Source organism: Mesoplodon densirostris, chromosome 4 (genome assembly GCF_025265405.1).
Source record: "Mesoplodon densirostris isolate mMesDen1 chromosome 4, mMesDen1 primary haplotype, whole genome shotgun sequence".
Taxonomy (NCBI): Eukaryota; Metazoa; Chordata; class Mammalia; order Artiodactyla; family Ziphiidae; genus Mesoplodon; species Mesoplodon densirostris.
The window spans coordinates 36,244,876-36,263,844 of record NC_082664.1 but is presented as its reverse complement, the minus strand read 5'-3'; the positions used below and the strand labels follow the sequence as shown (position 1 = coordinate 36,263,844).

Below are 18,969 nucleotides of genomic sequence, written 5' to 3'. Positions count from 1 at the left end.
AGAGATGGGGCATGTTCACTGCTACCCTCTAACTTGGCTAGGGAAAGGAAAAAAAGGATCTCTGAGAAAGGACTGAGGTGGAAATAAGCATTCAGAACTTACTGCTTGCCAATTAAGGACCCTTCCTCTAACTGGCATGGAGTTTGTGAAGAAGGAAGAGTAATCTTTTGAAGGTTTGAACAGAATCGCATTCTAGGACCTGTTCCTTTCTTGGAATTCTGTGATTTCTGGTAGATGAAAGGTAAAATCCAATGATGTAGAGGCATTGGTGTCTACTGAAGCAGTTTCTGGAGACAGAGCCAGAGTGACAGCAGGAGATGTACAGCTGTCAGTGACTAGATAGATACTCACTGTTCACTAAGCCTCGGTCATGGGTGAATGGTCAGGAAGAGATGGTCTCAGGTTAGTATGGTTAGTATGGTATACCCTACTTACAGAAAATGACTTTAGGCCTGTGCATGCTGGGAAGGATAGAGGTACCATTAATTAGGAAGATGGAAAATAATGGTTTGGGGAGGAGGGATGTATGCTGAGAGGCCTCCCCTAACCACCCTAACTAATTTCTGTTGCCAGCCCCACACTGCAGACAATTTTTATCACATGCATCTGATCCAGAATCTTTGTAGCCCTTATCATCCAACATCTTCTTGCTTACTCACTGTTTCCCCAGAGATTGTAACCTGCATGAGGGCAGGCATCTTATTGGTCTTATTCACATGGATCTCCAGTGCCCACCACGGTCCCTGGAATGTCATAGATATTGATAAAATTTGTTGAATTAGTGGATAAGTGAGGTGACTTAATTATTATATTAGATTTTCTCTGACTCTGTTCATTGTATTTCCATTTCTTCAACTTTCTGAGGTTTATACATAAGCACAATGAAGAAGAATAACAGGAAGTCTACTACGAGGATAGACAAGCAAGATGACATCTGTGTCCCAGACTCCAAGGATCCAGGAGAGCTTCAAAATATGTTGGATGAAGGAGAGTATGCCCCTTTTGTATCTCCTCCCATATTAGAAAGCAATTTTATCCAGGTAAATAATAATTGAGCCCTGAATTAAGTTCTAATAACTTTGGTAATTAATTTTCTCAAAGACAACAGAAAAAGTTGGAAAAATTGTTTTAACGTGGCAAGGGAATGTGTGACACAATTAAAAGGAATAGTTTGGGAACTTCAAACAACCTAAAATAATTATAATGTAAAAGGAAAATTCATTTCAAATTTTCCCAACAAACTCTTACCTAGAAATTCTGTCCCAAGTCTACTGAAATTTTCATTCTATCATCATCTCCCCAAAACTACACAAAGAGATTATAGTCATTTTTAGAATATTCTGCCACAGGAAAGCACTCAGATAACTGCTTAACTTAGGAGACATTTTAAAGACTAATATCTCTGACACAGCTAGGGATTAAAATGCATTTTGGTTCTTAGTTCTGAAGGTAAAATATAATTGTCAAATTGTGTCAGGGAGAAAAGTTTCCTTCTCCTAAAAATGTACCTACATTATGAATGAAACTACACTTCAATGCATCTGAGAGCAGTTCTAACTTTCCACTAAACATTCAACATTAAATTATTCAGACAGGGGCTTCCCTGGAGGCCCAGGGGTTAAGACTCTATGCTTCCACTGCAGGGGGGTGCAGGTTCAATCACTGGTTGGGGAAGTTCCGCAGCCTGTGAGGTATGGCCAAAGGGAAAAAAAAATTCAGACAAAGAACCAGGGAAATGAGTTAAATGGTGTGGGCCATACCCTTAAACTTCATGGAAATGTCACAACCAAGTCTAACGTGAAACGCCCATTTAAGCAGCTCCTCGGCTTATTCTACAAAGGAGTGACAGGAACGACAACATACACACATTCTCTGCACTGATGGGAGACCTCCTCACTTCCAGACACCATAGGAGGGAGGGGATGCCTCGAAGAACACTAACGTTTAAGTCATGCCCCAGAACGCATGTGATGCTGTGATTTGATGTCCTTTACCTTCTGTGTGCTTCTTTCCTACTAATAATCTTTTTATTTTATTTTTCACACTTCTGCACCTTTTTCAAATAACCATTTTCAAGCTCTAATGAACACTGGGAGAGGCAGTCAGTATTCTATAAATCAGACATGGCCCCATGTCTTAACTGGATATGTTATTCCCTTTAACACACCCAACCTCTTGTGGTCGGTATGTCTTTGGCAGTAAGTTATCAAGGTTCCTGACTCAACTGTGAGCAAAAAAGAACAACAATTATCTCAAGCAGAGTGAAAGAACCACAGGACATCAACTCACTCATGGGAGTCATCAGGGACCCGGGTTGTCTCTTTTTGTTCTGTCACCCTCAAATGCACTCCCTTCGTAATATCACATGCAAACAGGACATGACAGCTGCCAGCAACGGAAGGGATGTGTCTCATCCTTGAACTGTCTGTGAGGGCTGAGAACCCTTTCCCAGAGCCTCCAGGAGGCCCCCAGTAGTGTCTCATCAGCCAGGGCCTGCTGAGAGCAATCACTGGCCAGGGGATGGAATGGATCACCATGACAGTTTAGGTGGATCAGGATTTAGCTCCTCAGCTGGGGCAGCATCCCTGAGGGGTAGATACTGGACAAAACCAGAATTCCATTAATCCGGAAGAATAGGAGCATGGCTTTGGGTAGGTAATCAATAGTGTAGGCTACAATCTCTTTCTAAATATATTTGCTTTTAAGTCATTTATTTTTTTTTTGAAGCAGTTAATGTACAGCTGAGAAACCAAGTGTTTCCCCTCTCTGGCTTCCTTCACATCCCTGTCTACCCACTTTCCAGTCTCCTCCTCTTCCAACTGGCAGAGATTCTCAGCCAGTCTATGTCCCACATGGTTCAGGTCTCAGCTAGAGGTCCCTTCCTCAGGGGAGGATTTTCTGACCCTATGGTGAGGGTGTGCTGGAGCTGGCCGATTGGTAAGTGTTCAGGAAGTTTACAAGTCAGTTGTTAAACACAGCCATCATTAAGAATTAAATTGTATAAACTTATAAATAAAACTATTCAAAACAAAGGCAACAAGGGATTTCCCTGGTGGTCCAGTGGGTGAGACTCTGCACTCCCAATGCAGGGGGCCTGGGTTTGATCCCTGGTCGGGGAACTAGATCCCACATGCATGCTGCAACTAAAAGTCTGCATGCTGCAACTAAGAAGTCCACATGCTGTGACTAAGAGCCCACATGCCGCAACTAAGACCCAGTGCAGCGGAAATAAATAAATAAGTAAATGTTTTTTAGAAGTACCCCCCCCAAAAAAAAAACAAAGGCAACAAATACTCAAAACTCATCATTCCTATTATATTACTACATTTTACGATTATCTTGAGGTTATGGATACAAGTTTGACTTCTGGGAGAATCAGTTGGTTGTATGGATTTAACATAAAGAGTATGGTATATCATTGTCTGTAAATTGTGTGCTACTCATCTTTTATACCAGTGAAATTGATAATAAACTTATGAGTATCTCCCGAGAGACAGTAGTTACACACTTAACAGCACACCACTGCCTTTTTCCTCCCAAGTCCAGTTTTCTGTGATGTGCTCCACAGCACCGCACCCTGAACTTATACTCAGTAACACTTACAACAACGCTTAGTGACATACTTGTTTAATGTTCGCCTTCCCCAGTGGACCCCACAGGTCAGAGACTGTGTCTGTCTGTTCTCTGTGATATCTCTAAGAATTCACATGAACAAAGGCATCATGGTTCATTTCTCCTTTATTCCTACACTGCTTGGGTAAACGAGGTTGTCAGGGCCACACACTTTAACAGAAAACTCCTCTTCCTGTTCTCTGCCTCAGGTCAACAGGAGAGGTGAATCCATTTACCTTCATAACCGAGCCAACTGGGTGACTGTAGGCATCTGCTCTTCCAGTCCCACCCTCAAGACCCCCAACGTGATGCTGTTGGCACATCTGACACCCACCGCCCGAAAAGATTCAGAACCCCTTTTAAAAAGTCTTCTGACCTCTCCTTCTCCAGAGAATCTGGTGCTCACCAGGTGAGTTACAAAGGGAAGAGGTTAAAGACCTCTCAGAAAACATGCTTTACCCCTGAGGAGCTGAGACTAGAAACACAGATGACAAGTGGTCCAAGGGAGCATCTCACTTGTGCTCCCTGCTGCAGGTGAGAGAGTCACATCCTTAAAGTCTGGGGAGATAGTTTGACAACCTGGAAGTCAAACAGGCCATTCACTTTTCAAAAATTAAACCTAAGTAACAGGAACTGAAGGCTCATAATAAAATGCCTCTCTAGAACATTCCCCCCACCCTATCCCAACTTCCATCAGAATTAGCTCTGGTCTTGTCTCAAGCCACCAACTTGCTGTAGGACCCACAGCAAATCACTAACTTCTCTGAGTCTCAACCTTGCAGGACTAACTAAATGGGACAACTTCTCCTAAATAAATAATAAACAGTTGATATTTTAGTGCATTAGAGTCTTAGTATGATTCAGGCAAGATGGCCCTCAGGAGCCTGATTACATGTACTAAAAATCAAAGTTTTGACCCTCAAAAGCTAAGAACCAGACCTGGGAACATATGGCCACAAGAAGGTCCTGCCCCATCCCATGCCTGCCCCTCCCCAGGCCTGTCAGAGAGACACGCCTGTTGTCCTGAGTCTCACGCCACAAACTGCTATGAAAGGAAAGTCCTCATGATAATTTCCAATCAGACCTCTAGATGATATTTGCATTTGTCTGCAGGTTTCTCCCTCTGCAGTTTGTGACTCTTTCTGTGCATGATGCTGAGAATATGCGCATCAAAGTAAAGCTGGTGAGTGGCCAAGCCTACTACTTACAGCTGTGTGCCCCTGCATGCAAACAAGACACCCTATTCCATCAGTGGGTGGAACTCATCTCCCTCTTGAATGAGGAGAAAGCCAAAGCTTCCAAAGTGTCAGAAGTCTCCAGCCTCTTAGAAATCACAAACAGCACAGACATCACAGGGTCAATGGACATCATGGATATTGCAGCCTTCACAGCTGAACAGACCCCACACCTGTACATATGTTCAGACCCCATCAATGGCATAGAAAGCACTGATTTCTCAGAATTCACGGACATCACCGATGTCACCAATGTCACGGATATTCCAGAAAATGAGGTCACCGAGGCCCCAGATACAAGAATTGTCACAGAAGTCACAGAAGTCACGGACATCTGCAATGTCACAGTGGGCTCAGGGATCACAGTGGTGTTTGAAAGTGATGAGATACTCAGGGCCAAGCGGGAGGAAAAGGTATGTGACATAGAAGACTTTCATTCTCTAATAATCACTCTCTTTCACCTTTTTTGGTAAGCTACCTGACATCGATTATCAAAATGCTATGGAGGGCTCCCCTGGTGGCACAGTGGCTGAGAGTTCGCCTGCCGATGCAGGGGACACAGGTTCGTGCCCTGGTCCGGGGAGATCCCACATGCTGTGGAGCGGCTGGGCCTGTGAGCCATGGCCGCTGAACCTGCGCATCCGGAGCCTGTGCTCCACAACGGGAGAGGCCACAACAGTGAGAGGCCTGCGTACCGCAAAATAAATAAATACATAAATAAATAAATAAAATGCTATGGAACTTAATCTGAGTAACCTAATATTAATAATGAGTTCTGATACCTGAACCCTGGTGTAAAAGAGTTGTAAGATGTTCCCTGAAACAGGCAGTGCACATCCATACCATACAACTTAACCCTGTATCAGAAAGCTATGGTGGGATAGAAGGAACTTTGTTATCAGAGTCAGAAGTCCTGGGTTGGAATCTTGCCCTGCTGCATATTAGTTTGGCCAAGTCACTGAACCTACATGAGTCTGTTTCCTCATCTCTCAAATGAGGATACTAATATCATGCAAGGGCTATATTAAGGTTTAAATGTACACAAAAGTATGAAGTATACTGAAGGATGGGGTGAAATTTCAATAAGAAGTGAAGGTGGGAATAAGAAAATAAAATACCCAAAGTGAGCATCTTTAGAAAGGGCCAGAAAGTGGAAAAACACAGAGACACATCTGAGAATAAATCAGTTTGGCTGGAGCATAATATATGTGGAAAATATTAGGATATAGAATGGAAAGTTGCTTGCAAACCTTGAATGCCAAAATAAGAAGTGTAGACTCAGTCCTTGGGCAAACCTTAGCCACAAAATCACTGTGTAAGGGAGTGAAGGAGCTGTGTTTTTAAAAGATTAGTCTGATGGAAGGATGGATTGCAGGTAAAGAGATCAGTGTGTAGACTGCTGCTGAGAAACCTCCGTGGGGCCCACAACAGAAAAATGGCAGAGGACAAAGATGGACATTTCTAGAAGAAAACGCTAGCTAATGAATTTAGTGGAAAAGTTTTACCTCACTAGTAATCAAAGAAATGCAAACTTGAAAAAAATTTCACCTATAAAACTGCTAATTAAAAGAATAAAAATAGTCAGTGTTGGTAAAGGTGGGGTCACCTTGGAATTTGTAAAGATTCATGGTAGGGTGAGAATTGGAACAAACTTTCTTGAAATCATTATGAGTCAAGAACCTAGAAATGTTGACACCCTTTGACTCAGTGATTCCACTTTTAAGAATCTTTCTTAAGGAGTTAATCATCAATAGGAATGAGGATTTAGCTATAAAGATGTTAATCATACCACATCTATACCATGTTTATAAAAATGAAATAATGAAAATACGGAAGTAAGCTAAACATCCACCACAGAGAAATGGCTAAATGAATTTAAATCCACAAAGGTCAGGTGCCATGTTTATCTCATTCAGGAGCAACCACAGTGACTGGCAAGATCATAGTCACTCAGGAAATATTTGTTAAACAAATGACTACTCTGTAGCTGTTAAAATTGTTGGAGAATTTTTCTTTACTTGGAAAAATGTTTATGATGTAAACCTGAGTGAAAAATGAAGTAAAGAATATGATCCTTATTACATAAAAATGCATGTAAACACACAGACAATAGGAGGGGGAAAAGTCATATTGTTAACAGTAGTTTATTTCTAGATTGCAATTTTATAAGCAATTGATGTTTTCTTCTTTATATATTTCTGAATTTTTTGTTTCCTCCAATAAAAATAATTTTTAATTAGAAAAATTCAAGTAGCTTTACACAGTTTTTAATAACATGGGGAAATTTTTATAATAAATCATTAAGTGAAAAAAGTGGGATATGACCACAAAGCAGACACATCCAAAATAAATAAATGGACAGAAAGATCGAATGAAATCTGTCATGGTAGTTATTTCTGGCCTGTGGCATCAAGCAAGCAATAATTTTCTCCCTCTAACTTTATATCTCTTAGGATTTTCTAAATATTCTATGATAAATATACATTACTTTCATTGTCAGAAAAAATGTTTTAGCTTTAAAGAAGGTTATTGCATTATTTTCAAGGAACAGCCATAGAGGTGATGGACTACATAATGACAAAGGGAGGAAGAAGGTGCAGATGTGAATGACATCAGAGAGACAGGGTCTTTATTTAAAGATTTATTATTTATTTATTTTAATTTTTGGCTGCATAGGGTCTTAGTTGTGGTACGCGGGATCTTTCGTTGTGGAACATGGGCTTCTCCCTGGTTGTGGTGTGTGGGCTTCAGAGCTCATGGGCTCTGTAGTTTGCGGCACGTGGGCTCTCTTGTTGAGGCGCGCAGGCTTAGTTGCCCGGCGGCACGTGGGATCTCAGTTGCCTGACCAGGGATCAAACCCATGTCCCCTGCATTGGAAGGCAGATTCTTTACCACTGGACCACCAGGGAAGTCCCAGATAGACAAAGTCCTTAAGACCAGCTGACCTATTGCTCTGAGGCCTGAGAGAGATTCCAAGGAAGGCGGGGAGTGACAGAAGTGGTGTATTAACAGAAACCAGGACATTAGAATGGCAGATATTTTAAGGTACCAAGTTTTAGATTCTAAGTCTTTTGAAAAACAAACTCTTTAGTATTACTAGGAACCTCCAACTCCTGTCACCTATTAGATGCTCTTAAATCAAGAGCAACCTTGGGTTGGGGAGCAGGTGTCGAGGCATTTCTAGAAAACCTTCCTTTCCTGCCAATTCAGGGAGAGGAAGTCCTGCAATTGAGTCCTAATTTTCTTGTGTGAGGTGACATTGGTGTCCCTGACCACATGAGTTTTAGCATGTGCTGTGTCAGGTCCCCATGCTGCCAGCCTCCAGCACCCGCCTGGGCTCTTCTCAATGGCTGTGCAATACCAAGGCTCACCCCCCTCATCATGGTGCCTGTGCACTTGAGGCCACTCAGTAAATATAGATGAAATGATTACTGCTCCTTAAATCATCTGCTTCTGTATGATGCTCTTCTGCTCCCTGATTTGCTGCCGCTTGTTATTTTCAAAGGAAAAAATGGAAAATATTCTGAAGGCTGGTTGTCTACAAGATACAAAAATTAAGAATGAGTTTAGAGAATCCTCAAAACATGTCACCATCTCAAACCTAATGCTGACTTTCGAAGGTGAAAGATGTTTGCAAACTACCTTGACTCCAGAAGAAGGTGAGACAAATAAATCCAAAGAGATGAGCGATAGACCCTCTGAAATAAGGACAACAGGCTCTAAAAGCACAGCTCTCAAGGCTGAAGAATCCAGGTATGTGAGGCAGGGAAATGCCAAGTGATGCTAAGATGTGAAGTATGTAAATAAGTGCATGCTTTCAAGTCCCTGCAACTAGGGCATTGTTCGCTGAAGATTCTCAGACATACATACAATGTAATTGAATGATAACATAATCAACTCAGTTATCCACATTTCGTTCAACTTTGTCTAATTTTTATTTTCACACCAACTTCTCACACCATTCAGTTAGCATCCTGGGCTATCTGCCTGGCGTCAGTGGTGTGTGCTGAAGAAAATAACAGAATCAGGATGTCCACATTTTGGAGTTAGAGGCTAGAGTAATTATGGGTATTTTTATCTTTACACTTCTCTGTATTTTCTTCTCTACATATCCCTTACCCTTTTCTACATTTCCAATGAATAACTTAATAATCTGAAAAACAATTTTTATAATTGTAATACCCAATTGCAAGATGAATGTGAGAGACACTGTGGTATTATAAAGATAAAAATTAATATGATCATTCTGGAATAACAGCTAATAAGAAACCAGAGAAAAATATAGAGATCTAAATGCTATATTAGCAAGAATGAAAATGAGGAATGTCATGAATTATGTCTAAGTTCTTTTTAAATATAAAAAGGAACAGGGGAAAACAGGGAAACAAACTTTTTAGAAGTTTGATTCATTCATTCAATAATATTTACTGAGCACCTTCTATGTGCTAGAGATTGGAAATACAGCAGTGAAAACAAGTCATGGAGTGTTTCATTCTAGTGGAGGGTATAGATAATAATCAAATAAAGTATATTATGCCAGCTGGAATGTGCTGCGAGAAAACAAAAAGTAACAGAAGGATTTGAGGAGGGAGTAGGGATATTTTATAAAAGTGGTCAGGAACTGCTTCTCTGAGGAATGGCAGAGATTGAAGGGAGGGTGGAGCTCTGAGGGAATAGAGTTCCAAGCTGACTGACTGCATAACAATTATAAATGGGACATGTTAGGTGGTCAGTAAATGATCATTATTGTCACTATTACTTCATTTCCAACAGCGTAGATAAAAGAAAGTTGACTATTCTGTCAAAACAAAAACAAAAACAGAAAACAAAATATCTTAATTGACTGAGGGTTATGTGTTCAAAACTGGCTTTCTTCTTAACCTTCTTTCCCAGCTAAGAAGGGGTTCAGGGAAAGGAAGGAATATGGATGATCCTTAGAGGATTCCTAAGCCTTGAAGTCAGTGTAACATTTGCTTTTGCTCCTGGGCAGCCACATTTCTCACAATTCTAGGGCCTCTAGATCCAAGTGCCAATACATTCAAGGTGTTGGTGGATCTTGATTATAATTTCAATACTTTTGGTTGTATGCTTAAGCAAAGCATCGTGTCCTATCTAGGGTTTCTATACCAGTGGTTCTTAATGTGTGGCTGGTCAGCAGCATCACCTGGGAGCCAGTTAATGATGTAAATTCTCAGGCCCACCCCCACCCTGCTGAATCATAAACTCTGGGATGGTCTCAGCATTTTGTGTTGTAATAGGCTTCCCAGTGGTTCAAATGTACAATCAGGTTTGAGAACTGTTGCCTTATGAGAAGCCAGTCCTAGGTACAAAGAAGGGCTGAGCAAGGCTTGTGAGGGCTTCTCCTGAGGCGCCAGAGCCAAAATGAGGATTCCCCTTCATAGCCATAGGAAGAACAATCAGCTCAAACTCAAGGGAGGCTTCTTCAGAAATTTTTCCTATATGACCAAGAGCTTTGAAGTTTGGATTAAAAAAATATATTAAAAATCAATTCATATAGATAACTAATGAGAACCTGTTGTATAGCACAGGGAACTCTACTCAATGCTCTGTGGTGGACCTAAGTGGGAAGGAAATCCAAAAAAGAGGGGATATATGTATACATATAGCTGATTCACTTCACTGTACAGCAGAAGCTAATACAACATTGTAAATCAACTATACCCCAATAAAAAAAAATCAATTCATGTCTTTTTCTTCTCTGATTGCCATAGCTAGGACTCCCAAAACTATGTTGAATAAAAGTGGTGAGAGTGGACATCCTTGTCTTATTCCTAATCTTAGAGGAAATGCTTTCAGTTTTTCACCATTGTCATGATATTAGCTGTAGGTTTGTCATACATGGCCTTTATTATGTTGAGGTAGGTTCCCTCTATGCCCACTTTCTGGAGAGTTTGTATCATAACTGGGTGTTGAATTTTGTCAAAAACTTTTTCTGCGGGCTTCCCTGGTGGCACGGTGGTTGGGAGTCCGCCTGCTGATGCAGGGGACACAGGTTCGTGCCCCGGTCCGGGAAGATCCCACATGCCGCGGAGCGGCTGTGCTTGTGAGCCATGGCTGCTGAGCCTGCGTGTCCGGAGCCTGTGCTCCGCAGCGGAGGAGGCCACAACAATGAGAGGCCCGCGTACCGCAAAAAAAAAAAAAAAAACTTTTTCTGCATCTATTGAGATGATCATATGGCTTTTATTCTTCAATTCGTTGATGTGGTGTATCACACTGATTGATTTGCAAATATTGAAAAATCCTTGCATCCCTGGGATAAATCCCACTTGATCATGGTGTATGATCCTTTTAATGTATTGCTGGATTTGGATAGCTGGTATTTTGTTGAGGATATTTTCATCTAAGTTCATCAGTGATATTGGCCTGTAATTTTCTTTTTTTGTGGTATCTTTGTCTAGTTTTGGTATCAGGGTGATGGTGGCCTCATAGACTGAGTTTGCAGGTGTTCCTTCCTCTGCAATTTTTTGGAATAGCTTCAGAGGATAGGTGTTAACTCTTCTCTAAATGTTTGATAGAATTCAGCTGTGAAGCCATCTGGTCCTGGACTTTTGCTTGCTGGGAGTTTTTAAATCACAGATTCAATTTCAGTACTTGTGTTTGGTCTGTTCATATTTTCTATTTCTTCCTGGTTCAGTCTTGGGAGATTGTACCTCTCTAAGAATTTGTCCATTTCTTCTAAGTTGTCCATTTTGGGGGCATATAGTTGCTTGTAGTGGTCTCTTATGATCCTTTGTATTTCTGTGGTGTCAGCTGTAACTTCTTTTTTTTCATTTCTAATTTTATCGATTTGAGCCCTCTCTTTTTCTGGATGAGCCTGGCTAAAGGTTTATCAGTTTTGTTTATCCTTTCAAAGAACCAGCTTTTAGTTCATTGATCTTTTCTATTGTTTTCTTCATCTCTATTTCGCTTGTTTCTGCTCTGATCTTTATGATTTCTTTCCTTCTACTAACTTTGGATTTTGTTTGTTCTTTCTCTAGTTGCTTTAGGTGTAAAGTTAGGTTGTTTGAGATTTTTCTTGTTTCCTGAAGTAAGATTGTATTGATATACACTTCCCTCTTAGAACTGCATTTGCTGCGTCCCATAGGTTTTGGATCGTCGTATTTTCATTTTCATTTGTTTCTAGGTATTTCTTTTCAATTTCCTGTTTGATTTCTTCAGTGATCCATTGGTTGTTTAGTAGCATATTGTTTAGCCTCCATGTATTTGTGGGTTTTTGCAGTTTTTTTCTTGTAGTTGATTTCTTAAGCTCACAGCATTGTAGTAGGAAAAGATGCTTGATATGATTTCAATTTTCTTAAGGTCACTGAGGCTTGTTTTGTGGCCCATCATGTGATCTATCTTGGAGAATGTTCCATATGCACTTAAAAAGAATGTGTATTCTGCTGCTTTCAGATGGAATGATTTTATTTATTTATTTATTTTCCAGATGGAAGAAACTTTCCTGCTTCAGATTAAGGGTGGAGAAGTAGCTGAAATAGAGAAATTTCCCTCAGAACACTGATCTATTATTTCTTGATGGTAACCACTGAGTTCTTTCAGTGGAACCAAATAATGCCCAGGAGGACTATTGGAAGTCTGATGTGTTAGAGGAGAAAGAAGGAAGGGAGATTTAATTTAATTTATTTTTTTAAAATTTTTGCTGTGTTGGGTCTTCGTTTCTGTGTGAGGGCTTTCTCTAGTTGTGTCAAGCAGGGGCCACTCTTCATCGTGGTGCACGGGCCTCTCACTATCGTGGCCTCTCTTGTTGTGGAGCACAGGCTCCAGATGTGCAGGCTCAGTAGTTGTGGCTCACAGGCCCAGTTGCTCCACGGCATGTGGGATCCTCCCAGACCAGGGCTCGAACCCGTGTCCCCTGCATTAGCAGGCAGATTCTCAACCACTGCGCCACCAGGGAAGCCCAGGAAGGGAGATTTAAAAAGTAGTCAATCATCTGTCAGAAGTAGTGAGAGAAAAACAAAGAATGTAAGAGGCAAATGTATAGAGGCAGGTGCCACTCAATAGAAAATATATCTTTTGCTGTGTATGAGTATGACTTTCATAGAAAAGCATAAGATTTCTAAAAAACAAATGAGATAAAAATGAATCCATCCAATCTAGCAATTTGTCCTAAATAATAATTAATCAGGTTGGATCATTCTGACATCTTCCTTCTGCTTTATTTCATTCATTATATCTCAAATTCTGTCCTGCCATTGTCTAAGTCTTCAGAAACACACGATTCAAAATCTAACAAGTTTAACTATTTAAATCATTTCAACTTCTTTCCTTGCTCTTTTGCAAATAATAGATGCCCTGAAGCACTGGATTAACTGTTAATGCCTTTAAAAAAAAACTTAAAAAAAATAATTAGTAAACTTTTTTAAAGTACAGTTTTAGATTTACAGAATAATTGAGCAGATAGTACATACAGCCCCGTATACCCACCCCACTGCCACGTCCTCACCCTCCTCTCATCCCCAGTTTCCCCTATTATTAACACCTGCATTAGTGTGGTACATTTGTTACAATTAATGAACAATATTGATACATTATTATTAACTATAGTCCCTAGTTTAATGTTCACTCTCTGTGTTGCACAGTTTTGTGGGTTTTGACACACGTATCCACATAAAGAACAGTCTTGCTACCCTAAAAGTCCTCTGAGCATTAGATAAGCTCTTAGCAGTTTTTTTAAATATTAAAAATTGTAGAGAGAACTTAAGTTTTTAGGTTGAAAAATGATCTGCAGGTGCAAAATTTTGTTAGTCTCACTATTATGACCACTATTAGAAATGATGAGAAAATGAATGCTTATATAAATAGCAAAAATCTTAGAATTTTAAAGATTGAAAAGGATCTTGGTTAGCAAATCCCAAACTCTTCCAGGCCCTGCCCTTCAGTCTCTCAGCTTCCTGTGTGATCTAGCTGCTGACCCTACTGTAGAGAAAGAAAGAGATAGATAAAAACAAAGCAAAAAACAAATTTTCGTTCTAACTAATCCTCTTAAGTCCAATTTAATCAAGCATAAATTATATTTTATTGCCTATTTACATCAAGAACTTAATTACTAGCTAGAGCCTAATTTGAGAATGTTCATTATAAATGAAAGATGTGATAAGATCAAAGAACAGAATGGGATTCACTGATGCTTAATCCTGGGACAATTGCAGGATTAAGTCAGGACACTGTGAGAGTGATAAATAAATTCTAGTATATATTCATTTTTCTTCTCCAAGACCATGGATTTCAGTGACACTTTCTAACCGTATACTTTGGAACAATGGGAAAAAAAATTAAACAATGACGTCGTTGAATATTTTGCCCTTAGATTCATTGGTCTTTAAAATGTAAATTGAGCAACTTAAATCTAGATGAGTGAAAGATGCTGGAGACTTGTATAATGTCATTTTTGGTGCTTTAGAAGTGAAGGATTTACTTTATAAAGCATTTATATTCCTTCTCATACCTTGGCAATAGTGCTACTGTGACTCTTCCCTTTGTTTTAAAGAGGATAATGGCAAGCTTTATTTTAATTTGCACCTATTTTGTTTTTAAGTACACTTTCTTGATATTTCTCAGTCTCTTGAAAACTTTTATCATTAAACTCAACCTTATTTAAATCACCAGACCTACTTGGTACATGAGTAGTTGTTTGCAAACTTCTCAGAAAATTACTAATTTAACCTTAAGATCCATTGTAGAACCTGAACTGCATGGATTTGCCAGACCTCTTAAATGGATCAGAATTATGTCTTTGCACATTTATCTGGGAAAATATTATCTAAGGATAATTATTATTCGCAAACCCTTTTACTCAAACAGCAATACTTCCAAAAAGAGTTACTGAAATGTAGCCAAGGAACAAAGATTTGGTGAAAATTAACTGACAAGTTTATATTTTAGCATGTGAATGAGGTTACGAAAATAAGTATTTTTTTGATATTAATTTTAAAAATCAGGCATGCAGAAAACAAACTTCTTTATCCAAAGACATCTCTGAAAGTGAAATAGCCTGAAAAACTGACAGCTAGTCTCCTATTTTATCCACTAAACCATAAGAAGTGTATTAACTTGGACAAACACTTGGGTATGTTATTCACCTACAAGATTCCCATTGGGGCCATACAGATTGTGATGAAGAGCTAGCAGAGTAGGCACTGTAACCCCAGTCACCCATCCATTCCAGAATGTACCCCACGTGTCTATGAGAGCTTATATTCCCAACACAGCTGACTCTGTTTACGGAAGCCCCAGAGCAGCAGCAGTTAGCTTCTTGGAGTCTCAACCTCAAATGAATTTTCAGGGGCTCGAGAAGTAGCAGGACAGGGATGGTCACAGCCTCACTGAGTGACAGGTGATATTTACAATAAAAATAGGTTATATGTAATTACATACAACTCACTTTTACAGCTTTTACATGTTGGATAGCTTACATGTTACAAAAATTTAGGTAATTTTACTCTAAGATGTATTATAATGAATAATACCCTTGGCTTGCTAAATATGTTTCATTACTACCTACAAAGTACTTAGAGAATGATTATCTCATACCTAGTAGTTCTTTTCTAAGTATTTGTGGTTATACTGGCAAAACTTTGAAGTGTGCTATTTATTTTTACAGGAGCAGGAGAACTGATTCAGACACTTCAGGTATGAAACAAATTCCACTATATTTCTTTGTGATCCCTGGTATCAAGCAGTCACCTCTGGGTCCTAGAACAGAATAGTTAAGAACAAAGGAATCCAGCTAGATGTTTTGATGCATTCCCTTTCCTGCCTTTGCTCCATTGTGAGAGTCCTATCCTGCAGAAACTGCCTCAAAGACTATATTCATGCTATCTTTCAAGTGGTAGGCATCACTTTGCTTTTTTCTGTGCTGATAGAGTTCCCTAGTTCCCTGAATGTCTAACTCACTGGGCGTGAACCACTCCCAAGGTAGCCCTGCGGGCAGAACCTGAACATGATACGGCCTCTTATTCCTGCTGATTTGGAAGGGAATTGATCCACAACTCAATTTCTTGGTAAATCTAAAACCACCTAGCCCCTCTTTTCTTCCTGCTTACGTCTTTGGCTTCTGCTTCGCTGTCAGGTGATACCATTTAATGTTTTTTTCTGGCAGTTTTTTCCTTACATATTTCCATGTCTCGGGATCTTTAACCTGTAACAAGTGCTTGAAGTAGAGGCTGTCTTGTAGGCACCGGTGAAGATTTCTCCCCTTACTTGCTGCTGACCCACTTCTAAGTTACTGTCTAACTTCTGGGGGGTAGAATAGGCCTCAGCTCCAGTCATGCACATAAAAGAACATCATGGAAGGAACACAGAAGCACATTTAACTAAATGTAAATGGAGAGGAAAAAAATACCAAAAACACTTGAAGACATTTTTAGTCACTTTTGCAAGAGTCCTACCAAAAAAAAAAAAAAAAAAAAAAAGCAAATGATTGGTGGGGAGGGCTAAATGGGTAAAAGGGAACAAGTGTATGGTGACAGAAGGAAAATAAATTTTTGGTGGGGAGCACATTGTAAGATATACAGAAGTAGAAATATAAAGTTGTACACATGAAATTCATATAATGTTATAAATAAATGTTAGCTCAATAAAATTTTTAAAAAGCAAATGATTACAGGAAAGCTATTTATACAAGTGGGATTTGTCTTTGGGCCTTCCCACTGGAATTTAGTGTCCAAAATACCAGGTGAACTTCACTGTAATGTGGTTTTACCTATATTCCAATCTACAGTATTAAACCTGAAAAAAATGTAGGAAAATGCTATCATAGTTTATAAGAAAAATACAAAATTTTCTTCACAATATATAGAATTTTCATCTATCAATTTCTATCCCAAATTTTATTTCAAAAAGAAATCAAATCTGTAAAAATTCCAGAGATATCCTACACTGGCAAACATTTTCCTCTTATTTTCTAAAGACAAGGATAAATCTAGCAACAGCCTTACCACTAATACATAATTAGTACAGGAACATATAATTAGTACATTCTTTGTACATTCTGAAGCACTCATTATTTTAGCTATGGAAATTTGAAATTAATGTAGGACATTGATACTTTTATTTTCATCTTATATGTGACTGATTCTTTTACCTGTCTTCTGGCACAAACTCAATATTGTTCAACTGAACAAGCGTTCATTGCCTATCTATTATATATGAGGCACTGTGACAGGCTCTGGGAGAGATTAAAAATAAATAACAGGACCTATTACCTGGCCTCAAGACATGTGCACAAATAACATAAATAGGAATGTTATAGGCCCTATATGAGAAAAGTGGAGAACTTAGTTTTAGCTCAAGAGAGAAAATCATGAAAGATTCTACAAAGGAGGCAGTCTTTGAGTTAGGAAAGGGGAAACAAGTATATCCTGGATATAAGGAACAGTGTGGGCAAAATCAAAGGGATGAGACAGGGCTGGGCATGTTTAATTTAGGAGTAGTGAGAGAGGCAGCTGGAAAGCAAGGCAGGAGCCAGGTCATGGGGGTTGTAATCCACACTAAGGAGTTTGGAAAGTACTACTTGGTAGGTAAGGAGGAGTCACTGAAAGCCAAGGGAATGACATAATTAGTATTACATTTTAGGATGAATACTCTGACTGCAGTCTCTAAGAGAAGCTGGGGACTTCCCTGGTGGTGCAGTGGTTGAGAGTCCACCTGCTGATGCAGGGGACATGGGTTCGTGCCCCGGTCCAGGAAGATCCCACATGCCACGGAGCGGCTGGGCCCGTGAGCCATGGCCGCTGAGCCTGCGCGTCCGGAGCCTGTGCTCCGCAACGGGAGAGGCCACAACAGTGAGAGGCCCGCGTACCACAAAAAAAAAAAAAAAAAAAAAGACTGTAAAAGAAGCTGGAAGAGGCTAGAGGCAGAATGTCATTATAATAGTCTAGGTGAAGGGTACCAAAGTCTTGTCCAGGCAAGAAGCAATGAGATGAGAATAAGGACATGAACACACAGTCAACAAGCTTTAATGACTAACTACCTGTGTGGACACGAGAAAAAAAGGACAGAGGAGGACAGAGTTTGGGAGGCAACATGACTAGGAGGTAGTGAGCCCATGAAGCAAGCTGGGAAAAAGAAGAAAATCTGGAAGGAAAAGGTGAAGAAATCAGCTATGAAACACTGAACTGAGAATCAAAAGCCCTAGGTTTGAGTTCTAACTGCACTTCCTCTGTTTCATGAACGCATCATTTAATCTCTCTGGGCCTCAGTTTCCTCAGCTATCAAATGTGTGTGCATACGGGTGGGGGAATGAGGAGGGCATGACTGGCTGTCTCAAGGCCCTTTCTGCTGCTATGATTTTCTTAGCTCATATTTGTGGTCCTGGTGGCCCATCTATGTAAATTTATCAGGCAGCTTGAAATGGGGCTCTGGAAATCAGGAGCTGAGGAAAGATACAGCAAACGTGCAGCAAAATTCCACTCCTGAGCTTGTTAAATCACAAAGATGGTACAGTATACACATTTGACATGCAGTTTTCACAAAGTATTAATTATTTTCCCTGTTTGTTGTCTTTCATGCACTTTCTCATTCTTCCCGCTTTCCTTTCCTATATCTTCTCACTTTTCCTTACTTAGGATTGTACAGTTTTTCAATTTTCCCTCTGATTAGCATTTCTTTTCCCCCTATCACACTCCTCTGAATCACTTCTTTCTTCCCCTTTCACACTCAACACTCTTCACCACAAGAAAAGCAAAGATTAGTAGAATTTTAATCCCTTGTCCCATTGAATTTAGACTGAATGTAGATGGAAAGTGAGTTTGTAAATCTGATTCTATTCTAGGCAGGAGACAGAATAATAACTGCTCTCATGGCAGTAAAATAAATCACTGTTTCTGTTAACCCCATCAGATTCACGTTCACACAACTCCTGGGCAGGGCTAGTTAGGGACCATGGTCTCCAATTCATCTCTCCAACCTCTCAGCTGTTTGAAAGAATGACACTTCTTCTCCATTTTGAGTAAGGTTTTGGGTAAAGTGGCACTGCAAATGTACTGTTTTTATGAAAAGGCTACAAGGCAGGGCCCAGGCTAAACCCATCTTCTCTGGATCTGGGTCCATCTTTCTCCTTTATTGACTTTCAATTTCTTACCTTTCTAAGCTTTATTCTCCT

The 18,969-nt window shown here is 39.8% G+C and overlaps 1 protein-coding gene across 1 annotated transcript; it reads left to right on the top strand.

Moving 5' to 3' along the window:
- The first annotated feature begins 392 nt into the window (after positions 1-392).
- GARIN2 (golgi associated RAB2 interactor family member 2) lies at positions 393-18,498 on the top strand. The gene is made up of 7 exons (XM_060098043.1): positions 393-402; positions 865-1,040; positions 3,822-4,021; positions 4,726-5,260; positions 8,353-8,600; positions 15,469-15,497; positions 18,434-18,498. Exons 1-7 carry the CDS (start codon positions 393-395, stop codon positions 18,496-18,498), a joined length of 1,263 nt encoding a protein of 420 aa, XP_059954026.1.
- The last annotated feature ends 471 nt before the right edge of the window (positions 18,499-18,969 follow it).

Excerpts from the sequence above, each read along its gene's own strand:
- GARIN2 (XM_060098043.1), top strand. Across the intron at positions 1,041-3,821 it reads TAGAAAGCAATTTTATCCAG|GTCAACAGGAGAGGTGAATC; the intron begins GTAAATAATAAT and ends TCTCTGCCTCAG. Across the intron at positions 5,261-8,352 it reads GGGCCAAGCGGGAGGAAAAG|GAAAAAATGGAAAATATTCT; the intron begins GTATGTGACATA and ends TTATTTTCAAAG.